This window comes from Strix uralensis, chromosome 3 (assembly GCF_047716275.1).
Source record: "Strix uralensis isolate ZFMK-TIS-50842 chromosome 3, bStrUra1, whole genome shotgun sequence".
Lineage (NCBI taxonomy): Eukaryota > Metazoa > Chordata > Aves > Strigiformes > Strigidae > Strix > Strix uralensis.
In genome coordinates, this window is record NC_133974.1 from 132303114 (window position 1) to 132329441 (window position 26328).

General features: G+C 40.7%; 1 protein-coding gene and 1 long non-coding RNA gene across 15 annotated transcripts in view; one reads left to right on the forward strand and one right to left on the reverse strand.

The window, feature by feature from the left end:
- Positions 1-4055: 4055 nt before the first annotated feature.
- On the reverse strand, positions 4056-5597 carry LOC141941556 (uncharacterized). The gene is made up of 2 exons (XR_012628372.1): positions 5509-5597; positions 4056-4400 (listed from the first exon to the last, which is right to left on the reverse strand). It is a non-coding gene; the product is annotated as an uncharacterized LOC141941556 (long non-coding RNA).
- The window catches only part of USP34 (ubiquitin specific peptidase 34), a 145979-nt gene continuing 124832 nt past the window's right edge, over positions 5182-26328 (forward strand). For all 14 annotated transcript variants that reach the window (XM_074864438.1, XM_074864439.1, XM_074864441.1 and 11 more), the window contains exons 1-2: positions 5182-5325; positions 23870-23957. In XM_074864438.1, coding sequence (XP_074720539.1) covers positions 5283-5325; positions 23870-23957 — 131 coding nt within the window. In that variant the 5' untranslated portion in view covers positions 5182-5282. The remainder of the gene's footprint in view (positions 5326-23869; positions 23958-26328) is intronic.

Genomic DNA, 26328 nt, shown 5'->3' on the forward strand with positions numbered 1-26328 from the left:
AAGTGTGTGTGTGCTGCAAAGAGCTGACTGCAGCCCACTTACTACCACTGGTGGTTATTTTAACACGTATATTGATAACCAGGCAATAACGAGTTTTCTCTTATGGCATCTCTTAGCATTAGTTCTAGCTTGAGCGTTTTTGCATCAACCTTTGTAACTGGTTTTACAAACTTCTCAAATCTTCGCAATTATTTTGTGAACTCTCTCAAAGTAACTTCAACTGAATTATTAACCAAGATTGCAACCCAAGAGACAGGCTCGAAGATGCAGTCTGAAACCACTCCAAAGTGGAGCTTGTCCTGTTTACTGGGCTGTATGGTGTGATTCTTGCCACACCCAATAGCTGGTAATAATGTTTATTAGAATGCAGACTTTTATTTTTCCACTAAAATGCTGAGCAGCCAGTTAGACAGCTGATTTTGGAGCAAACTCTTTAACATAGCTTGGCAATGTAGTGAGCATTATCTGTTCTTGCATGACATGTTTTTGGCCTAATAGGGCTATAAATCTTTTTAAGTGTATTCTCTAATATTTGGGGTAAGCCAAACTAATTGAATTTGTCTTCACAGGGTGCTGCAATATCAAAGTCTAGTTTGACATGTATCTTATTTAAAAGTTTAAAATGCTAATAGAGCAATGAAAGTCAAGTGCTGAAACTTAAAAGTGTGTAAATTGAAACTGATTCTGTTGCATTTCAGCCAAGTCTCATTGGGAACTTCACATTTTGCAGGCAGAGACTTGCTTCCTTCAGTGAAATTAAGCATTTCCTAGGCAATGGAGTCCAACCGTTTCCAGTATCATTCCAGACTAGAGGTCACAGATATAACTGGACTGGCTGGAATTCAGCTTTTTGACATGATCCTCTGTATAGCAGAAACTAATGACTTGCTTTCCAGCTGTTACAGCTCCCATCTCCTCAGCATCTGCTGAAATCACTGGTAGTTTTACCTCTTCACTGTAAATTGTGGCAGCAGTGTAAGTGTGCAGTCCACTCAACTGTTGTTGCTACAGGAGTGGGAACCTACAGCAGAGCAACAGAAAGTTTGAATAGAAGGTAATGCAGTCATCTCTCTTCAGACAAAGCTCTGGTTAGTTGACAAGACTAAAGTTTAAAAAAAAAAGATATCTTAAAGTCTTTCACATTCTACAACTACCAGTCTGAGGTCAAATGACCAACTATGTATGTTCATATATAGAAAATGAAGACTTAAAAATACAAAGTGTAAGGCTAGGAGAGGCTGAAGTGTTGGGAAGAAGGAACAGGGGCAGTGATCACTCTTACTGCCTCAGCCCCTAATCCTTCTCTGGGTTTTTGTTTTTTTCTTTTGGTGAATGGTTAACTCCATCTTTACTTGAAGAACAGGACTACAGGATTAGTTCAGCATTGGGATACAGTGCGACGTTCATTTTGGCAAGTATATATGTTCTCAATCTAGCCCTAAATTCGGTTTAAGAATTTCAGTTTTGCTCAAGTCTTGCATTTATCTAAGTTACTCCTCTAGAAGAACTGTGCTGGCAGTCTACCAAGCAAATATTTCCAGATTAGGAGCATTGCCATCAAGGGAAGGAAAGTGGGGCTCCTGGGGATCAAAGAACTTCACAAGGATGGCCCATGAGCAGAGAATAAGGGTTGAGAGGAAAAAAAGCAATGCACGCAAGAGTGGGAGGCTGATGATCACTGTAACCAGGCCAGTTATAGCTCCTGTTGTCTTCTGCTTGGAAGCTAACATTTAATTTAAAAAAATGCAATTTCATCTCTATTAGAAAAAAATAATAATTCTTGTGTGGTAAAAAGCATTTGGCTGGCAATACTCTGCACAAAAGTGGAGTGACTCAAGGTCACTCATACTCTTCTGTTGTATTCATTGAGCTTGGCACGTGATACCGCGCTTCAAACGGCCCCTTCCTTGTGCTGACTCTGGTGTTTATGTGGTGCTGCAATCAGATCCAAGAGCTGATTTGTCAGAAAAACGATTGTTTAAGATGGTTTGGCATTTAATTTTGGTTATGTTAAAAATCTGCTGTGAGGTCTGTGTAAGGAAGAAGGGCAAGAGAAGTGCAAATTCAAATCAGATTGTGTGGGTGGTAGAACTATGCTTTCTATCAAAAAATGTTGTCTTTTTCTAGATACAACTCAATGGTAGAGTGATTCATTCCATGCTAGCAGCAATACCTGTGCAATATCATCATAAAGGTTAAGGAGGTGAATAAGCATGACTTCTTGGAGATACAAGGTTTATGTTGTTTTGGTATGACAAAGTTAAGATGCTTTCCAAACTTCTCTTTGTACAGCTCTGGCTTCCAACTTTAGGAACTTGAATTTTGATAAGGGTAAGAAGTAAAGGGTATTCCAGCAAATGTAGACTGGTATGATTCAGAAAACAGCATGCAGCATGTTGTAAGAAGTTATGAAAGCTGTGGAAAAAAATGACATACCAAAGAAAGATAATTGAACTAATCTCAGACACATAAAAGGTAAGACAGCACAACATCAAGTGAAAAATAACATTATTTATATATATAACATAAAAGCCTCTGGTCCACCTTTGATGGATCTCAAGCTTTGAAAGCAGTGCTGTAGTAAAGAAAGGTGGTTGGTACCTTAATTCGGGCATGAGCAGAGTGTGATAATTGTAATATTCTGTACTACTCTACTACTCTTCCATTGTACAACTTTCCAGGCTATCTGGAAGAGATCACACAACCAAAAAAGGCCTTACAAGGTCCAGTACTGTCATGTTATTGTAGTAACTAAACCAGTGTGGAGGTTTAGTGGTGGTTAGATTGCTGTCAGTCAGTAGAAAACAGATTGCTTAGAAAAGACTATGACTCTCAGGAATTAAAACCTCTTTAAGTTACATCTAACAAGAAAGATCAGTAAAAAGTTTCAGGGATGTTTTTAGTTTATTTACTTTTAGTCCTCCTCCTGTCTCTGGTATTGGTATCTTGTTAGTCTCAGAAATCCTGTTTGAAAGATACGATGTGAATTAGTGATGGACAAGAGGGAATCTGTCTCATGTAGACTCTCAAGTTAATTTTCTGTATTAGTTTAATAAACTAGAAATTTTAGCAGGCAATATTTAAGAATAGCTCTTCTTGTTGATAATGCTGACTTGGAAAGTATTTCAAAAAACAAGTAGTGACAAGAAGTCTGGGTGAAAGATCATTCTAGTATATTCCTGACTTCCACAGTAGTTGTAGCTGAGATGAGGTCTGTTTACAGTAACTTGTCTCTTATTTTTAAACAGTGGTAAAGCTTTTTGTCTGAGCTGAACTGATGCCTTGAGGATTGTTAGGAGAGCTTTCTGTGCACTTGAGTGGGAGGTTACATATACAACCACCAGCAGTGTTATCAAGCCTGTATAAATATGCACATGAAATTAAAAAACAGAACTGCATTTCCACAATGATGTCAGACTTCTGTATTTCTTCTATTTAAGTCAGCCACTGAGGAACTCAAAACAGCTCTCCATTTTTTTCCTAATTTGGCAATTTTTATTTATTTTACTTTTTACTAAACTATATTGCATCTGCATTGTTGCTATTAATAGATTTGTTTCCTTAATTCTATGTAGAAGTCATTAAACTAGAAATATTCAGAATAATACACTAACTCGCCACTGGGTGGTACTACAGAAATATAAAATGCTACACGATACTGGAGAAGTGTCTCTTCGGGGAGAAAAAGCAGCCAAGATGCATCATGCGATCTGTATTCCAATCGCATGTACCTGGGAGAGGGAGCATGTGAGTATACAAGATTAATAGCTGGCAAAAAGGGGGTTTTTCCTCTAGGGAAAACTGCTGAAAACTTGTCTTCCAGGGGTTTGCCATCTCATTCAAAATGTGCACAAGACAGTGTTGCAATCGGCATAATTATGTCACTTCTAAATCGAAGGTCTCTTGGTTATTTTTTAAAAGCTAAGACTGTCTTTTGAGGAGAATGCGGTATTTCCTGCTCTTCACAAGTTGTACCTGCCATTAGACATTATGCAGAATGAATCACTGTCCTAAGGAATAATTAAAAACAAACCCTAACAGCGTTGAAAACGATATAAGGTAAAAAAACTTTAATTATTTGCATAAAACGCTACCGTAGTACTTCAAACGTTTCCTTCCCTGAGGCCGGGCGTGGAAGTGCCCACACGTGAGAGCTCCGGCTCCTCAGCCGCGCCTGGGCGGGAAGGAGATGGCCGCCGCCTCTTCCGTCCCGCGTCCCGCCGGCGGAAAACGCCACCACCTCCCCAAAGCCGACAGACCTGAAAACCCGCCTCGAACGAGCAAGTTTCCTCCGCTCGGCCTCCTGCCCCTCAGGCGCCCGCCGCAGCTCGGCACCCTGCGCTAAGCGCTCCCTTCAGGCCGGAGGTCCCACAGGGCCGCGGCGCTCCCGGAGCCCGGCTCTAATAATAATAAATAATAAAAAGAGAGAAGCGGGAGTAAGCTGGCAGCGCTCAGAACCCGGGGCCCCCCTCAGCGGAGACATCCCCCGGCAGCCCGCCGAGAAGCGAGAGCGGCGGGAAAAGCCCGGCGCGGCGGCAGAGCGGCTCCCGGCCCGCCGAGGGGGGCGGGCGCCGGCGGGAAGGCCCCGCCGGCGGCCGCTCGCTTTAAGCAGGGGCGGCCGCTCCCCTGTCCCTGTCACCGCAGCGTGGGCGCGTTATTGGCGGAGCGTCCCCCCCCGCGGGAGGCGGGAAGAGGGCAGGGAAACGCGCTTCCCGCCCTACCCCGGGCGCGCGCGGAGCCGCAACCGCCGCCGCCATTTTACCCTCCCGGCCCCGGCTGCCGGCCCGCCCCCTTCCTCCTCCTCCCCGCTCGCCAGCCCGCCGCTCGGCCCGGGGTGGGAAGGCGGGGCGAGAGGAAAGGGAGGAGGGACTCGGCCACCTTCGCCTCCTGCCTGGTCGGAAACTGCCGAGCTGAGCCCGAGCGCCCTGTCCCCCCTCGCTCCCGTCCCCTCCTCCTCCTTCCCCCTCAGCAAAATGGCGGCGCGTGGAGTCACTGGGAGCCAGTGAGTGACTCGGCTTCTCCTCCCCGCCGCTACCGCCGCCGCCACAGCCTCATTTGCATTGATCAGCCGCCCCATCCCCCCCTCCCCCGGATCCCAGACCGGCCCCTGCCTTCCCCCCCCCTCCCTTCTCTTCCTCGTCCTTCCCGCCCCCTCCTTCCCCTCCCCCCCCCCCCCGACTGACCCCCGCCCCGGCCCCCATCAATCATCAATCAGCAGCACCGAGTGGATCAATCAATGGTCGGGAGGAGGCGGCGGCGGCGGCTGCTGCTGTTAATGAACAATGTGTGAGAGCTGCGCCGAGCTGCTGGAGGTGTTAAATGAGAGTAAGTGCGGCCGCCCTCCCCCGCTACCCTCCCCCCAACACTCCTCGCCCCGGGCCGGGACCCCACGTACCCTCCTCTACACGGGCTGGGTTATAACCCCCCTTCATCTCCTTCCTCGCCCCCCCCACCCCTTGCTTTTCCCTGCTCGCCGCCTGGCTCGGGCCTCCTTGGGCGCGGGGTTACCTCTCTCTCCCTCTCTCTCCGCGGGGTGGCCATAGAGGGAGAGCCTGCCCTCCTCTGCGGTTTCCTTTCCCCCTTCCCTCCTCTCCCAACCGGAGCCGGGCGACTTGCGGCCTGGGGAGGGTGCGCCGAGGGGATGTCCCCGCCGGGCCTTTCGCAGAGCCCCCCCCTTTCCCGCCTGCCCCCCCCCCTCCCCCCCGGGGTGTCTGCGTGTGGGGCCGGGCGGGGACGTGACCCTGCCGCTGGCGTGGGGAGCCCGCTCCTCGCCCCGCATCCCTGGGAAGCCGCGGCGGGGCCTAGCTGGCTCCTCGCTGGGCTGAGGAGGTGCCTGGGAGCTGCTCCGGTGGCTGCCGAGCTGTTGGAGGCCGGGCCTGGGCTGGGTCCCTTTTAAGCAGCAGACAAGGCGGCTCTGAGTGATCCTGCCTCCCCCCTCCCCCTCGCCTGTCCGCGGTGTGGGGCGGAGGGGGGGGAAGGGACGCGGTGGAGGTGGTTTTCGGGTACCTATTTTTCCGAAGCGACTGCTGGGCTGTGAGGGAACCGGCGCCTAAAGGAGCCTGGCTCGGCTTTGCGAGGGCCGCGCTGTCGGCGCGGGGGGGAAGGAGCTCCCGGGTGTTTCGCTTCGGGGGTGGTCTCTTGCTTCCTTCCGAAGTTTCCTCTTTACAGGTGTTACCTAAACAGCCGGGAGGGTTAATACAGCAGGTATTCTCCCCGGTACCGCTGAAATCAGTCGTCATTTTGGGCATGAAATCCCCTTTACCCCTATGCAGTAGGCCTCGTGTATCCCTTGGAACCTGCTCTCAGTTCTCCGTGGAAGGCAAGGTACCTTCCCAGCTTCTCAGAGGCTTGTCTCTGTGCACTGCTTCATGAACAAAGACTAAAAACCATGATTTGTAGAGATGCTGAGGAATTTAACGAACTTAGCAGCTGAAGTTTGTGATTAGCAGGAAGTTTAGCGAGCTCAAATCTTAAATATAAACGTTTTTCCTGGTTGCACACTGGGGTCTGCTTAGAGGCAAATCATGTTCCAATAAAGTGAGCACAGAATGCTTTCTAGAACAGGATTTGGGTAGAGTTTTCTTTTTCTAAGCTCTTGTGAGGCCCAACTGCATGTAGTGTTTGTTCTTTCCTGAGATATATGAGTAGATACTGTGGTAATTGAATGTTGGCCTCTTTCTAGCTGGGGAAATACGATGTTTGGATGGCCAGCATTTTACTTGAAAATTTATGTGTAAAACTTAACTTTCAGGAGAGCCCAGAGGCTGGAATAAATAAGATTAAAAGGTTAACATCAGAGAACTGTTGGGTCTTTATAATTGTTTGCCAAGTTTGGCTAAGCTTGTAATTCCAATATCTTGTTTTGAACAATCGTTGTGATGTTTACTTAATTTAGCATGCATATCTTATCTTTCTCAACTGGAGAGGTGGGGAATATGTTGGTATTATAGACTGAATGCTTATTTAAACAGTAGGTTCAAAATAAGACTAAACTATCAATGGTATACTGGTGACAGCTGTTTGTTGGGAGAGATAACTTTGCTTGGTTTTGATGGATTGATAAATAATCATTGTTTGAAATTGATCAAGATTGGCATGATCAAATAGAAAAAAGTAATGTTAACTTTGATATTTCAGGAAATCTCTGAAATTCAAGTATGAATTGATTTTTAGAACCATTTTAAGGTAATTGGGATTTAGGTAGCTAGATACTCTCTCATAGATAAAGTAATATCTTAAATCACTTTAAGGATTTTTTTTTTAATACATAACTACGGTGTAGATAATTTAATGGTTATGTATGATTTAAGATACAAACCTGCTATTTATGAAAAGGAAATTTGGCTTTTTAAGTCAAATTTGTTAGGGAAATTACGCACTCCTATTACTATATAGTCAACTTTGAGAAATGTTGGTCAGGTAGCATTATGTTTGGTCTTCCATTCAGAGAAATAAGTACACTTTAAATAAACATAACTATTTTGTCTGTCTGGATAGGAAGGCATATATGGTGGTGCATCGTGTGTGCCACCTGCCTTCTCACTGTATGGGAATGAGTTGTAAAGGTGGTATGCTTTCTTTTATAACTTCAAGTTGTGTTCTTTGCATTTCTTAAGTAATAATTAAAGGTAATGTACAAAAATAATATCCAGATAATATCCAGTCTTGGTTTTTAAAACACTGCAGCAAAAATGAAAAGTGGTAGTAAAGAATGAGGTCATGCCCAAAATGTGTGAGCCAGAGACTGCCAGCAGTTTCCTTTTCTGCCCGCTGAGCATTTGGGATCGCCTCTTCACTGAAACTACTGAAAGAGTGTTTTGAAAGAGGTCCAGGAAACATAATCTAGTTTGTTTTAGAAATTTCTTGCTAAACTAAACATTTTTACGTGGAACACATACTGCCCTTTGTCTTCATTTACCCTAATGTTTACAAAATAATTATTTGGTATCAGTTGTATGACAGGTCACTTAAAAAGTGAATTGACTAACAACTCTGAATGTATTGTTTTGATAAGAACACCTCTAAAGCTCCAGTTTTCTTCAGAAGAAGTTACCAATTTATGGATGACAGAAGGATGGAATTTAACAATTCTACAAACAGCCAGGCATATTTTTATTATAGGCGTATTAGTCCTACTGTAAGCTGCTACAATATGAATCTACACCCCATAACAATGTGCAGAGCTGGAGCTTTTGTCTAGCAGTGACCTTTGTGTAGGCCCAGGGTTATGTCCTGCTTGAGCTTATGACAAGACTCTAGGTCCTTAGGCCCGATTTTGTAAAAGGTGATCAGTGGGCCTGCTTCTGCGGCACTTGTAAGGGCCATCTGAGATCTTGTGGAACTGGAAACCTGTAGTTTGAAAAACTTATTTTTTGGCCAAAGGTCCATATGTATGTGTGTATATGTATTTAACGCAAAGCTTCGTTACTGTGCTTAAGCGTGAGAAGCAGGTAGTGTTTCATGGACAGAAGCAGCAATGTTCGTGCTTTTGGTTTTTTTTCCTCTTGCAGCATCTTTATTTTCAGCATTTGATCTCATGAAACCCCATAAATTCCCTGATCGTGAAGTTATTTCCTAAGAAGTAGTAGTAGTTTCAACTTATGATTTGATCTAGGGACTCCGTAAAACATGAATTCTTCTATGGAATGCCCAGGCTTTAAAGCGGTTTTTGCACTGCAAGACAATCTGTTGTTCACTCCGAGTAAACAGTTGTAGTTTCTCATTGAGTGCTCTAGGTATGTCAGCATCACTTCTGCTTTCCCAGGCAGGGGTTTAATAGGAGTAAAGTCTGTGAAAAGTCTGGTCTGATTTCTGAATTAATCTTCTACAACATAAACATTTTTAATAGACTTGAAAGGAAAAAAAAAAGGAAAAAACCAATTGTTTACTTTTTAAGATAAGGGCACTTACTTACAGAAGACTTAAGAACAGGCTCTCATGACATTAATTATAGGGGCTCACGTAAATGTACACACTTTTTACCGGAAAAATGTGTGGAGGGCATTAGATACTTTTATGTTAATTGACAGCATTCTGTATCCCAAAATGAACCCTGATATTGACACACTGTACATTCCTTGGTTTCACTGGATGCCAGTTCTTGTCAGTCTAGGAGGGATTATATTGAGTTTCATTTGTTCTTTAGTAATATTTACATTACTGTGCTGTCCAGAGGCCCTGATCAGGATAGTTCTGTTTTGCTAGGCACTGCACAGATAGCCAGATAGTCTTAACCCTGAAGTAAGCCAGAAAATACAGAAATGTAACATGAGACAGAAAAATCCATGTTTAAAGTCTTTTACACCACAGTTTTACAGGTCACCGGGTTACACCTGAAGTAGCGGTAGTAGTTCGAGCTACCTATAGAACCATGCTATTACTGGACACCTACACAGGCTTCCCTTGAAAGCACAGAGTACGTGATGCTCCAGTGTAAGTGTTTGTTGAGTGTAAGATTGTCGTCGCGTGCCTGGGAGTGCCTCTTGGCTTAAAAAGTGGAGATCTAGTTCTCAGACTGCTCCTGAGTTGGCTGTGCTCGTAGTCCTGGCTGTGGCATGTCCCAGAGAGCCAGGCTGGGCTTGGTTGCCTAAGAGGCTTCCCTTTGGGATTGCAACCGGTGTTGATGTATGTTAACTTAAAACTCCATAGATTATATTGGTTTAGGTTTGTTTTGTTCTTGTAGTTTGGTTTTTATAAAAGTAAGAAAAAAAATTATAACATGGAAAAATAGTTTTATTATACAGCGGCAGTCATGGGTTTTAGGTAACTTTGGTAGGCCTAGGTAATTCCTACTTCCTGGTTTCTGGGAACTAAGTTTGTTTTCTTCCCAGCATTCTGCTTCATTTCCTTCAAAGACTGCCTCTTTAGTCCAATTTTTTCTTAGCAGCTCTGAAACCTTACAAAATCAGTTCACATTGATGAGTAGAGGCTTCTAGGTATTACTCTATTACACAAGCTTGCAGGCCATTTTTCTCATTATGTTTTCTCTTAAACCTTTAGTAAACCGTAAAAAACCCAAAACAAAACCCACGCAGTTTACTCAAGCACAGGAGATGGATGTAGACTAATATTGTCGTTTTCTGTCTGGTATCACTGTCAGCTGGTGTGCAGAACTGCTCCCAGTATGATCAGGTCCATAAAACACTTGAGATACTGGAGTGTTTTACTGTTTGCATAGCTTCAGGAGAGCCCTGAATGTGGATGCTGAAGATGCTTGACTTGGCTTCTGGTCACTTAATTCTGGCATTTAGAAGGTACAGAGAGTAGACTTGGAGGTTAAGCGAGGTAGGTAAGAAATTCCAAAACATTGCAGCATTCCATTTGCTCTTTGGGATCTGGAGGGGATGATTGTTTTATACTGTGAATATTCATGTATTATTTTAGATATTGAGTCATGTTATAATAAGATTATTATACATACTGTGTGATTAACATCACTTGGTCTACAAGAGCTGCTGTCGCTAGTTCAGTGGTTGCCTGTAAGCTCCAGTATTGATTATTTGACTACCCCTAGTGTTTTGTGCAGATCCAGTGTTTCACTTGACTGATGATTCCTCTTGTGCAAAACTAAAACCGTTGTCTCTGTTGCATGGCGCTTTTTTTTTTTGGCCTTTCTTTAAAGATTCACGTTTTCTTTCCACTTAACGTGATGCAGAGATTCTTTGGAGGAGTTACTGGGGTAACTGCCCAACTTTATTACACTAACCTAAATTTTTACTGTCTGCTGTTGAAGAAAAGAAGCTCAATTGTTTATAAAACTTAAGTTCGGTAATTGTTTCGTGTTTACTTTTGCCTTTGATCCTTTTTAAGGGGATGAGCAGCCAGACTTAAAGAAAAATGAAGATAACTTTTCCTTTATAGCAGTATTGCCAAACTGTAGTTACCAAGGACTGTGGGGAGGTGCTACCCCAAATGAATCGGAGTAACCAGAGAAAAAAAACATGGAAGGAGGAAACTTTTATCCTTTCTAGCTGTGAACTTTCTAAAGCAAAAGGGAAGGAGACACTAAGATAAAGTTCTTTTAACTTGTTGTTTGTAATTGTAAAGCAGTTGAAGAAAAACTCAAATGGCTTTAATAGCTAAAAGGCTTCTATTTTTAGAAAGATACTTTAGCTTTTGTTCTGTACAGTGATTTTGGTTCATGTTATTTGATGTGATCAAAAAACGGTATCGTCCTGCAACTTTTCTTGTTCAGGCTGCTGAAGACTGGTCCTTTCTCACTGCTCAAGCTGCTTGATCGCTGATGCTGAAGATTAGTTACGTAAATCCCAGTCTACTGAGTTTTGTCGTGAGTTGTGGACCATTGATGTGTATTTACTGAGATCTTTCTCTTTGTGTATAGGGAAATCTTCTGTTGGATAAGTACTTGTTACAATATCCTTAAAGAGGAGAAAGCCATGGAAGCAAACATCTTTACATTTCTTACCGCATGTAATATTAAGGAAATGATTCCTTTATTTATAGGAGAGATTCTCAAATTTTATGCTGTAGACGCTCTCGGCCTGCACAGACTCTACAGTTATATTCCTGATCAGTTACATGAATAATTTCAATGAGATTCAAGAAAGAAAGAAGAACATCCCTTGCTTTATTTGATTTTTTTGAAAAGATACTTGACTAGTGTAGAAGTTGAAGTCATCTCATTCCCTGTGTAGGGAAACTTCCTGTTAGTTTTTTGTTTTCATACCTTCTGGTGCTGTATGGCTTTTCCTCTGTAAGGATAGTTTTCAGGTTATGGAATTCCCAAGCAATTAGTCAGACATGTCCAAGATTGTGTGTTTGATGTTGCCGTGTCAGTTCTTGGGCGAGACTAGCTGGTAAAACTGTCCTTAGATGCTCAGGTGCTGAGGAGCGTCTGGGGCATGGTCGGGAAGAGGATGCACTGGCTGGGAAGGGGCAGTACCTTGGAGAGCAGACGCTGGCCCTGCTTCCCTCTGCCTGCCTCTGAGGTGCTGCCTTGGCTTTTGGAGGACCAACAGTTTTGTCTGCCACGGAGGGACTTGCATGGCTTCAGAGGGGATTATGAGACTTGCCCTTTCTTTTAGTTTGTCGAATTCCTTTTTGCTTATTTTTTTTCCATGTTAAACAGTGAAATACATTTCTTCCCTGTTAACACCGTCTTTTCACTTTGTGGCTTTTAATTCCTTGCTACTTTGATTTCTCTGGGTCACTGCAGTTTGCCTCTGTCTTCCTGTGTTCAAGTAACATTGAGCCAGAAAAGCTGATCTTGCTTCCAGGAATCACGTTCTGTGGACAAGCGATGAGCAGTCTGCGATTTGGCATTTCAGAGATTGAAAGGGGAAAGCAATGTTTGCTACTTAGATCCTTTTATTTCTTCTATTTCTTCTTTGAGTATTTAGTTTAAATACTTGATAGTATTCATACTCTATCCTGTACCTCATCTTTCTTGTAACTCTTCTGTTAGTTTTCAGAGCCTCATCTTTCTTGTAACTCTTCTGTTAGCTTTCAAAGTTGTTCTTTTTCTGTGCTCATGATTTTTTTCCATTTCTCAGTTTACGTTCTGCTTGCCCATATGCTCTTTCTGCTCTTCCCTCTATCCTCTACCCTGTGTAATTCTTCAGTGTTACTGTATGTATAGTTCTATATCTTCATATTACTGTTTCCTTTAACAGGCTTCCATAATAGAGGGTTGGTTTTTTTTTTTTCCTTTCCAGTATTCTCTTGATGACTGTTCAGGTCTGAATCAGAAAAGATGAGAAATACCGCAGTCAGAAGTTGCCTGTGGATGATGGCAGTGCTACATTAGTGTCTTGGTGCTTCCAACAAGTCCTATTAGGTCTCCCACTGTACAGAAGAGAGTTTCTTAGTGAAGGAGAGAAAGATTCTCTGTACAGAATGGCTTTTATGATTTTTTTTAATTCCTTTTTTAAATGTAGCTCATCTGTTATTAGCTGCCTGAGCTGGTAAAACGAAGTAAGGATTTTTGCAGGCTAAGCTATGCATTTATAGTTGTCAGGATGCTGGGACCATGTGAAAAAGAATCTTCCCGTCTTCAGGAGCAAGTGGTTGTGATGATTACTCAATGCTGCTTATACTAAAAGCACGCTGCAATTAAACTTAGTTGTGGCCATTGAATTTCTGTTGTTCAAGCATATGCTGAGGTAATTTCTTTTTTTTCATTTTTTTATAGCAAATTGGCAGTTTCTAGAATCTAATCTGTGAAGAGGTGAGAAGCTATTCTTTTCACTTTCTTCCTTTCCTTGTATGGAAATTGATTTGCAATCTGAATGCTAAACCGTGAGGATTTCTGAACCAAGTGGTAAAAATACCCAGTTTATCTGTAGTTTTACCAAGTTTTACTTTGGAATTTTTCAAGTCTGGCACCTGTAATAAAAGGAGAACTTCTTGAGGAAATCTGGTGCAAATGTTTTACAGCTGTATGCATAGGTGTAGAACTCTGGGAGGTTAGTGCTGGAACAACTGGTGGTTGAAGAAGTTGAAACTTGTCAGAAAAAGTCCGTGTGGAAAATGCGCTTTTGGATGTTGACCTTTGTTTAGCTAATTTGTAAAAGGTCTGTAAAGAAGACTTCAAAAACACATGGCAATTGAGGCACCATTTCTAGATGAGTATCCATGCAGATCGTTGGTTCCCATCTAGGAAGTGATTGGCAAAGCTTTTTTTGCCTCTTTTCACATCAGACTGAAGAAGCCTCCAGTTCATTGTACCATTTTATTAATTGACTTCCACTTGAGAGTTTTGAATCTATGTGACTGATCCAGAAACAGGGAAAAATTGAGGATGAAAACTAAAGTAGGGCGCTGTGATCTGAAGTATGTTAGCCAAAAGGCTTACTGTATACACTGCTCTTAAGTACTGTGTAGATTCCTTAATGTCTGAGAATGTGCTACTTCCATACCTGCTGTGCTAATGATCAGGCAAGGATGACTTCTTGGAGTTGCTTTTTGGCAGATTCATGAAGTATCACTGAAGCACTGGAGCTTTTTGCAAGCTTTGAAAAAATTGGGTGTGGGTTTCTTTTTTAGTTTCAGCTATTGAAGTGCATCACTTTTAATTTCTTATTTTGTGTAAAACTAGTGTTCTCAAAACGTGAAGTATTTTTCTACACTTAGAAGAGTAGAAGTCCTGCTTTTTAAGCTGCAAGTGGATTTTCTTGAGAAGGTAGTCTGTTGGCCTCTTACATGTTCCTCTGTAAGAAATCACGGGTACAAGAAGTGTACAAACTGCATGGTATTAATGTGTGTGCTTTATGCTGTGTTGTGCAACACTCACTGTCTATCTCTCTGTTGTGCTTCTCAACTAATATTGGGGGGATTTGATAATTTTTATTGAGAGCTTAATTTCACTTTCAGCAAGTGGTCAGTTGCCTGTTTGTTAATCTGTGACATGCAACTATTAAATTCTTCATAATTTAGGTTACAATACAAACCCCTTTGTTTTCACCACTAATGAAATTATTTTTTAAGTGTGTGTGAACTGAAAAACTAGTATTGTTCAAAGTAGTCTTCTGCCAGTGGTCTCGCCATCGGTTTTCATTCTAAACTCTGGGCATTAACAAATCTGACAGTGCTTTCACTTCTATACACTCTCTGCTTGGAGAAGGGATGAACAGTGCTGGAAATGGACAATGGCATGTTTGCAAGGGAGGACAGCTCCAGAAAAGCTGTAGAAGGGACAGAATATCAGAATCTACTGGTGCATTTGGGAAATGACCTGTCTGTGAAAATATGCCACCCTTTGCAGTTCCCTGGCGTTTCAGACAGGAGGTGTATGGTGGAATTACCTTCTAGGCTAGCAGCCATCACCTGATACAAGTCTGAACGACTTCATTTTTCCTTCTTTTGCTTGGAACTAGTATAGGGTAGCACTGGGGAGCGTGAGCTCAACAGCTCGATAAAAGTTAAGTTCTTTTGCTTGGTGTAAGGATGGTCAATGCAGTAAATTCTTTGCTGCACTGGCCAGTCTCTGACTTCTTTCACAGTTAGGAATACACTATTGCTAGTTTACTTATGGTTGAACTAGTATTTTTTTTTTTCTGCTTATCCTTTCCCAGTATTCTCAATATTTTATTCTCCTTTTTGAACGAGGGTTGCTTGTGTCTGTGTTGATGAAAACAAAATTAACACCTTGCAGTTCAAATGCTCAGCAAGCTCTTCTTGGGCTTTCAGCGAACTGCCTGAAGCTCCATTTGGTATAATGACCCATTGCCTGTCTGTCTGTCTATCTATCTATCGTTCAAGCAGGATCAAATATACTTTGTAAGAAATAAATTAATCATATTTGCCTCTCACAGATTTTGTCCCTAAAACCTGGAGCACAGTGCTTTTGTTAGAAATCTGCTGGTAATCTGTTGCTTCTTCCTGGCTGTGGTGGCTCAGTCATGGGCCATTTCTTTCTGTTTGTGGGGGAGAAGCTGTTGTTGTTTTCTGTAACTGATTCATAGTGTGCCAAGTAGTACAGCTGAACTAATTTGCAAGGTTCTCTCTTGAAAATAGAATGCTTCCTGAGGTACCTGTTTTAATTTTTGCATTCCTTGCTACTTTTAATTAAGACTAATAGGAAACCTCTTTAGCTTTTGCAACCTTGTTCATGCAATTAAATCTTTGTTCTACTTATAAAATGATAAACTTTGAGTTCTGTGTTTTCACCTTAAAGTAGTATTTTAAAAAAGTTCAGAGCTGGAGTATTTAAAGAAAAATAATTCAAAACCAGAGTCTTTCAAGTAGTGGTAGATTATTTTCAAAGTTAACATGTTATTAAAAGGAAAGAATGCAAGTCATCTATTTTAAACTGAAGGTTAGCAATCCTTTGCCAGAGCAGTAGTTTCAGCATTGACAGTGTCAACCCTAGCTTTGAAATTTACCTTGACATAAATAGTGATATCCTAGGAAATTCTGGGTTTATCCAGTGCTTGTCCAATCCTGATTTGATTCCTTAAGAAACTTGTAGTGGCCATTGTCAAAATATTATGATGGGCAGCTTGACTCTCTGCATCTAGTATATGTCTTGGTGATGTCAAGCAGACTTGGTTGTATGGAAATGCTACTTAAATTGAGCTGAATGTTTTTTATTAAAAGAGGAACTATAACAACTTTATATTAAAGATGAAAACGCACTCTTCCCAGAATTGGAATATCTTATCTTGGAGGCAAAGACAATTTACAATATTGAGGTAAAATAAGACTCTGAAATAAGACTACTACTTTTTTTTTTTAACTCCAGTGAGAGGCACAAATGCTTTGAAATTGCTTTATAGGTTTTTTCCTTAGTAATATGTAACTTGCCTTTCCCTGGAGAGGGAGGGCTGCAATATCTTTGCTGCTGAAAATCCCAAGATAACAGAAGCATTAGGAGTTACAGTGCAAAGATACGGTAGATTTTTTCATAGATGCCTTCCATCTGACATGATTAACATGGAACCAGAGCTGATTAAAGCCTGCTGCACCCAGGCTCACCCATGCTGTACTGGCAGGCTGCTACTACCCTCACTCAGGCTTCCATGGAAATGCAACAGCCTGGGCATCACACTGGTCTTGAGAAGGCTTTGTGCGTTCCTGCTGTGCGGGGCTGGGGTCAGTGAACCCTTTCAGAAGCTGGGGGATTGAGAAGGACAACGCTGAGACTCCTGATGGGTCTTCTTGGGCCAGCAAAGCCAGACCAATACGTGCTTTGGTCCATTTTGTTCCATTCACAGCTAGATAATCCACAAGTTGATTTTACACCATTTCTTACTAGTGTTCGATGAAAAAAGCCATACCCACATTACACAGTATTTAATGCGAGCTCATTCTGTTCCTTAAATGTTTGATGCTAGTCTTCTACTTCTCTGTATCCACACCACTCCACGCTGGATGTGATACTGCTGCTTCTCCTGCTGCTGGCATAATCCAACCTGAATTGTATATTTCACATTCCCATCTAGTCCAGATCAAACATCTATTGCTAGATAGGACTGCATGGCTTGAGTATTTGTGAACTTTGAACTGTGCCTAACTCTGTGGGAAGTGTGGGAGTTTACGTGGCATAGTAATGTAGGCTTTGCTTTGCCTGAAAGTTGCAGTGTTGCTTCTGGACCTGAACTGGGTGATGAAGCAGCACAGTTGTGCTTTGTGTATGGGATGGTATATCTAAGAGTTTATTTAGATTATAATTCAACTGGATATTCTGGGTAAGAACCAACTCCAGTGTTCTGGGTAAATTATCAGCTGGTAATTGAGACTTGACCACATTTAAAATAATTTCATGTGAAACTGTTTTCCTTGGGAGCCGTTGCTGTGGCATGTTCCCTTCGGGAAGGTGAAAGTCATAAGATGCTCTTAATAAGGGCAATTGTTGGCTTAGCTAGATGTCTATGGCCATTTTAAAGGGGCCATTTTAACCCAAAGCAATCATGAGCTAGCACACTGAAAATTTTAGGATGGTGTCACTCTCAAAAGATGACAATTTTGAAATTTTATCCAGCTTTTCAGAGTCAGCTTCTGCTGTTTTGCTCCAGGCTATATTAGCATATTATAGTAAAAGGAAAATAGGTGTTTGCTAGAGAAGATGAGGGAGATAGGATGGGAAATGTAGAGATTCAGAGAGAGAGAACTTGATGGTGTTTGCAGGGAAACAGGGAGATATATAAAGGTAGCGATTACCTAAGATCAGCCGATTTGCCCGGTTGTGGTGAAGTTGCATCTTAAAAAGTGCCGTCTAGCTGATGAACATAGCAAGGCTTGAGCTACTCCTAGTTGTGTAATGATTCATTGGAATACTGAATTAAAACTCTTTGGGCCCTTCTGATCTCGTGGTGGCTATGAGGAATTACGCAGGTGCGGAATAACCAGCAGATAACCGACTGAGGGGATAGTTGGGAGACCAGTTGTAACTGCTTTTTCCTTACTCTTTTGAGTAACTTCAGTGTTTCCACTCATAAGACCACAGTATGGTTTAGACTAGCAAACCTTTGTCAAATTTGTTGAAATTGCTTTTATGTTTCAAAGTTTAAGTGTCTGACAGAGGCCAGTAACGTGCTCACAGTTTGTTTTTCTAAGGAAATGAGACATTTAAAGGGTTGCTAATTCCTGTCTTTAAATTATTAGGTTGTCTCTGTAATATTTGCTTTGTTATCTCTGTATGCTTTGTTTGTAATCAAAAGCTTGCAGGAAAGTAATGAATTTACCAAGTTGGAATATTTATAAAAAATTTAGAGTTCAATTTAGACTTAAAACTAATTCAGGTGTGTTGTGGGATGGAAGCGGGTACAGTTATCTGTGGTGCTGTGCTGTAGTGGGTTGCTGAGGGTGGGCATTGACAACTCAGTATCATAAAGACAGCATACAGGCCCTCAGAAGCACCTTAACTATATGTTTATAAAATTTTATTACTACAGTGTTTCGGGTTACAGATCTGATCTTTTTCCTACATTAACCTGGCATTTGAACAGCATTTCTAATACTGCAGAATTAATTTGTTTGGGTTTTTTAATTTGATAGTACATTCTACAATAGTGTTTCAGCCCTCTGGTTATGTGTATCTAGTCAATATTCTGGGGCACTTTTGCTTTATGGAGACTGAGGAGTAGAAAGAAGACTTGTTCCTCACTGAAATGTTGTAGAGAAGCTCGGACAGTTAAACTATTGCCATTGAACTTCAAATTGACACTGACTGTCCCTTTAGATACTTGTCAAAGATGGCTTTGTAAAGGTCTGGAAGAACTCTGATGAATCAAGCTAACAATCAATCATGAATTTGTTATAATAAAAAAGGAGTAATTCTAATAGATGTAAACAGAAAGGGAATGGGAAGCACTAAACTCTGTGGTTATGATCTTACTTCCTATTGATCATAAACAAAAAGACCCCCTACAAATAACAGAAAACATCTCAATACATAACAAAATTAATGTGCTAGTTCTCTGTGAACAATGGTACTTATACAGATGATTATGTATATATTTCTTTCAAGATTAGTATTATTATCCCTGATACTGTTTCGTTTAGTGTATGGCTCTTGTTTCCTCTATTTAGTCTGTATCAGGGAACAATTTCTGAGAATAATGTCTGTTTTGAAAGGGATCTAGTCTTTCCCATGAGAAGCTGATAGCAGATGAGACTTGGGGGAGGAGGGGGAGGGAGCAGAATCTGTATGCAACTGTACCTTGTTACAGTTTTAAATGTGTAGAAATTACAGGCTTATATGTTAAAGAGTTTTCTATTGTTTCTGCTGTATTATGTTTCTGAAAGTAGAGAAAGTATACTTTTAAAAATGATTTTTTTTTTACTTGCCATTTGATTTTGCACTTAGTGTGATAAGTGACCTTTGGATATAAGATATTCCCCACAAGTCTAGCATGATAGTTGTCCTTGAGGTCTAATTACAGTCTGTTCCTCTAGCTCTGAAGTTCTTGCTAAAAATGCACTTATGATCTGAGCTTCGTTTGTTCACAGCTGAAATTACATTGCCCCCTTGCAGTTGGTTTATATTTTTCTCATCTTCTGTAATTTTCTTGATTTAGTAGCTTTATTAATAGTATTTTTTTCTTAGCTTGGGATATTGTGTTGTTTCTAGTACTATAATACACTTTTAGCAAATCACCCTTTTGTGGAAGATTAGGTAAATCACCCAAGTTTTCGTTTAAAGCTAGCCAAGTAAAATGGGAGACTGTGGAAACAGCAAGGAATTTTTTTTTTTCTGTAAATGTTATAAATTTTTACTTTGATCATTGTGTGTTTTGGCTTCTCATCAGCTACTTGAACCGCCAATTACATTTTCAGTATGTCTGATTTTTTTTTTTTTATTAAAAGAACATCTGAACACTTATATGCTAGAGGATGTTAAAAAAATCAAGCAACTCATTATTTGGATTTGTTAAACAGCTCACCTCTTACATGGTGTTACTGTGACAAAAAGAGCTCTAAACCATCTTGTAAAGATTCAGTAAAATGAGACACTGCAAGTATGCTGAAAAACCCCCTTTCCTATATTACATTTGTAGACTATATTTAGCTGGAATTTACCTACGCACCAGTCTTTCTTCTTTCTGCTGGTTTGTTCTGTCTTGGATGGATCTGTTTAAAGCCTTCAACGTCCTGTTTTTTCCATACTCTAAGAGTAACTGTATCTTCAGTTTCTTTGCCTATAGATGAGCGGTATTAGGGTGAAGTTACTCCAGACAGGGTGGGGCAATTTTACATCTGCAGTCACTACAAAGGTGTTTACTTCTTTCAGCCTCACACTTTCCTTCCCAGCGCCCCTGCTTACATATCTGCCAGCCTGAGTATTCCGTGGCTTACAAAGCCCACAAAAATGTGGATAGTTTTTGGTTAGATTGGTAAGTTGCATTTGCTCGGTTCTCAGTCTGGCTCTCCGGGTTCCTGCAGGAGCTCTAATGGTTGTTGAAATGCACGGCCACGGATGCTGTTAGTAGTGCGGACTTGAACTGGGTTATGTTGATTTTGAAATTGGATCTAGTGCAGGGCAAAGGTGTTTGTGTGCATGGAAAGTAAGAGGGAAGAGGAAGGACTGAAGGGTGAGAAGGTCTAAGAGGCTTTACCTGAGAAAATAAAAAATTTGCTAGAGCAAATTTAAGGAAGGAGTATCAAGCTGAGCCCAGAGAGCTCAGGAGTAAATTAGGCAAGGCATCTCTGACATCGCTAGCTTGTGAGCGCCTGGAGAAAGAAGCAGCCGCTGGAGACAGGGGCTGGAGGAGCTGACCCTAGGATTGGAGTGCCACCGCTGAGGGAGAGACTAATAGATCATGCAATGGCTGGCTGTAAAGCTCTGGAGCACATATTATCAATTCTTATTGATGAGAGCACACAAGCTGCCACTTTGATGTGCTTCAGATGCTCTCAGAGCACACAAGTATGCCATGGCGCGTCCGGTGGGAATCGCTGCCTTGCGTATGCAACTAGGGGAAAGTCTTACCCACCAAATCAGTTTGCAAGAAGGAGGCTTGTCACAGGAAAAGTTCTTGAAAAAGTTTGACATAATTGTTACTGCAGGGTTTGAAACACTGGAAGTGTAAGAGACTGGGGAGACAGCAGATGAAGGAGGATCTGAGGCATGCAGGATGCTTGAATATGGGAGGGAATAAAAGGACGTGCTTTATTTACAAGTGAATGAGTCTGTTACAACTACTGGCCCATTCGAGGCAGAAGAAAACTAGTTTGAAAGCAGAGAGAGAAACATCATCAGTTGGAAATGAAATCCCATGCAGCAAGGGAGGCCTTACAGACCTGACTGAAATCAACAAATGTGCAGGAATGGTGATGAGTGCGGTTGTTCTTATGGTCTTTCTATCTGTACTTTTTTCAATTCAAAAAATATTAGAAAGGCTTCATAACTGATTGTTGCTGTTACTTCAAGTTTCATGTGTCTCTAAAGAGAGGTGCTCGAAATCAAGAGTGTCCGTGAAGTTGATACACAGAATAAGAGAGGAAATCGAAAGCCTAGGATTTAAATTTTGGTTGTAAGGACATAAATTAGCTGAGCTGGAAAATATAATTTGCCAAGGAGCAAAAGAGAGCTTCAGCTAAGGTCTGTCCAGTAGGAGAAGCCCTGCCCTGCCAGATGTGTTGCTACCCCTTTTGGTAGTGGCACAGACTTTTATCAACTCAGTGGAAAACTGCAGCCTCTGTGTGGCTGCTCCTGTTTGGAGCTTCCTGAGTATTTTCAGGAACAAGAACAATACTATTTCTAAGTACAGAAAACAGAAAGGATATAGTGTATGTAGCTACTATATTAATTAGCAATGATTAGTAAATAAGACCAGTTGAAGTTGGTCTGTGTGCGCCACGTAGAATGCACGAGCAGGAAAATAACAGGTCTCTCCAGCTAGTGCATATACCTCCCTATTTTTTTTTGACCTGGGGCATAAGCTTCAGTATTTCTGTAACTTCTACATTCTGTACCCTTTACGTGGCAATTGTAGCTTTAAAGGGACCAGTTTACTTGACTTCCAGTTCTTCCATTTTTTCATAATCTCAGACGGAAATTCAGGAGTGTTTCAAACTATTGCAGTGAAAAAGCTGCTCTGGAAGTTAGGATTTACTGTCCTACTTGTTAGAGTGTGTGTTTTTTAAGTAGGGTGATGTGGGGATGAAGGAAGTTTTATAAATGTACAAATGTTTGTGTAAGATCCTACAAGTTAGAATTAGGTTTGTTGCTACTACATTATTGTCAACAGTTTTTGTGTGGAGTATGAAGGAATTCATCTTAATGAAACAATGCTCACAAAATCCGGAAAATGAAGGTTTTATGAACCTTTTATGCTGGGCGAGTCTTTTTCACAGGGTATCTGTAGTTAAGGATCTGTCTTTTGTGGTAAGATTGACCTAAATTGTTTGACTGAGTTGTTGGTTTCTTCAGTGTCCTGCTTTGGCCTTGAGAGTCAAGAGTCACGGTAATTTGTGGTGTTTAAAATAAAAGTAGTATCAAGTGATGCCCGTCTTTCAGTCTGCTTGTCAATTTTGTACTTTGCCCAGTGTTTCCTAGGGATCTTTAAAGCCTTCTAGGAGTGAGACAGAAAAGTGATTTTTAAAGTTTAATGGTATCCTATTGAGAGACCGCTTTGTATGTATTTTTGTGTGTGTGCATATCTATGAAAATCTGTCTGTGTGTGCATATGCAATGTCCTTATTTCAAAGAAGTCATAGGTATTTTGTGTGATTATTCTCTGAAGTGGTCTTGTTCTGAACTTTAGTTTCTGATCTGTGCCAGCAGATTTTCATTAGCTTTAGTTTTTGGAAACCTGTATTGATAGATCACGTAGGACCTCGCAAGGCTTGAGGTTGGAAAAGAGGTTGAGGTTGGGATGCTGAGAAGCTTTCCCACAAAGCTTGCTTGTGAAGTAGATTTGTGAGCATGTAATACTTGAAATTTCATATGAAATGTGGAAATGAATACTTATTTTTGTTATAAATGAAATGGTCACCTTAAAGGGAATGCTGACATTCTCAATTTGTGTAGCAGTTAGATATCTGCAGAAGTGTACGAAAGTTTAGGACAAGGAGGAAATGAGAATTGTGTGGTGATAGCTGGGGAAAGGTATGTGGCCAGTAGACAGAATCCAGTGCCCTAATATATAATCAGTTGATGCGTAACTGAAGATGTGGCTTATTATATTGTATGAGTATTTTTTAGATGAAAGTGGGACATTTGATAATACCACATTGAAATATTTGGGTTTTGAATTCAGTACACAATTGTTCTGGTTTCTGGCTGTAATGTGGTAAGCGTTTATCATTTTGCCAATTAGTGATTCATTATGGCTAAATGTCAGTATAGATATATCTATATTTATAGTAATAATCATCATCTTAGCTAGTCTGAAATAACTTCATGCATACACTGCACATTGTTCTTATCTTGATAGTTTTGTTGTGGGTTTTATTTTTTTTGTGGTGTTTTTTTTTCCCCCCCCCCGCCCCCAGTCTTTATATGATCAGGAAAAGGAAGTCAGGCTCTTATGGTCATCTCAAAAGGCAGACTTTTAAAATCGGGGGGGAGAAGTGCCTAGTTAATGGGTAAAATTGTTGAAGAAGGTCCCTGTTTGAAAGTGCACATCAGTTGGTAGTTCCCAGTGATGCTTATGAAGAGTGTTTCATAAGAAGAGGGTTAGAAAAAAGAGGTTGTTCTCAATCACTAATTTTCACAGCAGCATTCAAGAGTACTGTGCGGTCTCTGTTTTCAGGTTAGTTGCATCTAAACTTTACCTTGCCTGTTTACTGAAACAAAAAATGCATAGATCTGGTTGAGGACTTCAGTCTCCCAATGTGAAAATATATTTACAAAATATGTTTTTTATTTTTCACGCTAACACAGACGATTTCTAATAAAAATAGAGCAATTGCACTGCGGGGGTTTTTTTGCTACTAATATGTTTATGTTTTTTGTTTTCTTTAGTATCAGACATTGAAGGTGCTGATGGGTTGCAGCTCAGAAAGGAACATGCCCTCAAGATATTTGCTTACATCAATTCCTGGACACAAAGGTAATTTTGGATTGAGTTTGAGTGTTGATACTGGATCTCAACAGTAGGTTTCCCTTCTTAAAAAATACAGTAGAGTGAATTAGAATGGTCAAGTTATTGAAGTGTAGCTAAGTGATACTTGGAGAGTAAAGGACATTTTACTACTTACAAAATAAACATGTTACCCGGTGCATTTTGGGCAAAGCATATTTGCATCTGATTGGCATTCTGGATGCTGTAATAATTGTGTAGCAATAAATAGCTATATCAGACTGACAAATAACGTGTGTTGCTGCTTTAACGTGAAATTTTCTGACCACCTCCTGTGGAGTTAGGGTAGGGTAGGAAGAATTTAAGAAAAGATCACTCTGAATGGGACCATCATGTTAAATTTTTCTCAGTGTCCTGATACTCTGAGTCAAGATGATGAATGATTGCAGCCCATAGCTACTAAACTGATAAAGAAAATTCTTTGCACGTGATTGTCTTAAGTCAACTATGTTATTGCTTTTAATTTATTATTTAAATTACTGTCGTTTTTTTAAAAATAGTTATATCAGCTATTCCGCTTACCTCACAGCTGCTTATTTTTTTCCAGCACAAGGAATTGTATAGATATTAGTGCTTAGAAAGAATCTACTGTAAGGATGTTTGGGATTCAGTGTTCAGCAGCGGTCACAAGACCAAAGTAAATTGTAAGGAATAATGCGAAAAGCATAGAGAATAAACTGGAAAAAACATTATTCTGGTATTTAGAAGACTCCAGAAGACAAAAAAAGGATTGTCACATTTTGGATACCTGCGAAAGCAGAATCTTCTTCTTCCTCATTCTGCCCAAAGAAGGCACTCACTCAAAGCAAATTATTATCTTCTGCAATATGCTATTAGACACAGAGAAGGAATTTTAAATAAAAATAAACAACAGTAACAGAAACCAGAATCCTGTCATTTTTTGACAGGTCCTAGGTGCCAAGTTTGTCTGAGAACAATTGCAACCTAGTCGTTTTCCAGGTCATTATCTGTTTAGAGTTTTGCTCTGATCAACAGCTATAGCATAACAAATCCAACCTGAAGAAAAAATAAAGACTGAGTAACATTTAACTCTTTATTTTCTTCTAGTTTCTTTTTACCTTTCATATATATGGTTTCATACTATAAAAGAGTATGGAAAACAGTCCTTAACCTATTCAAAGCAGAGTCTAACAAAGATGCCATAGGAAGTTTTACTTTACATTTTACTTTCATGTCCTGTTTCTACTCTGCCAGATGGGCTTTTGAGAGTTCTGCTTGTTTCATGCTTGAGGCCTTCCTTAAGAGCTGCTTTTTATTTTGTTACCTGTAGTTAAAATCTCTGCTTTCCTTCAGAAGGTCATTTGGCAACACAGCCTGAAGAATACCTTTTTCTTCCATCTACATGTAGTATTTCCATTGCCGTTTTCTTCTGGAAATTATGTTCAAAGAAGTCATATTTATAGCGTACTCATTTTTTCATAGATCTTTTAAGTTTTGGCGGAGCTCTTCTTCCTGTGAATACATTCAGATACATGAGGATTTTGAGGTTTTGCACATACCTCTGTCTTGAAACAAAATGTGCCTTTGCTCAATAGAGAATTCTCCAGTATCGGTTGGCATTCACATACAGATATGAGAAGTATTCACCAAACTTTGTTTTCATTATTATTGAGAATAATTTGTTCCAGCCAAGTGGGGTAGTAATTTGTAGGCATAAATGATGAACCTATTGTACATAGTTTTCCCCAAGGATAAATGCTTGAGGATGCGCTTGGTTTTGCCTGCAGTTCGTTGTCATTTGTTAATATGAAAATACATTTACAAGTAAATCACAAGAATTTATTTTTCAAACGGGTAAAGGCACACTCTGCTTAGACAATATGAAATGGATTTTTCTTCCTGCAAAGATGGCACAAAAGGTTTTAGATGCTTCCATCACTGTATCTTGTGCTGGAATTAGGGAATACTGAATGTTACCTTTCTGCCTAACCTACTTAGAAAAGGTCTCTGTATTCAGAATGTATATGCTTTAAGAGCTGTAGCTCAAGGGTGTATTTGTATTCCATCAAGAGAGGCAGCACCCTCTACTTGTCATAGTTCTGACTTACCTTTTTTTTCTTTTTACAAATTATAGTTTATTAAGCCCAGTTTCTAGATTAAATGCTATGCTTTGCAGAAGAATTTTTTTAGTCACTTCTTACTGATGACTACTTGCCCTGTCTTTTGCCTGCTAATTTCTTTCAGAACCAGTATGTGTATTTTTTACATTATTTAATATCTGAGAACTCTAGTCATGGACTGGAGTCCATTGTTTTCCATCTAACAGGAGGAAGGTCTCTACTGCAAGACAGCTACCAGTTTAGATAGCAGTTATATCATT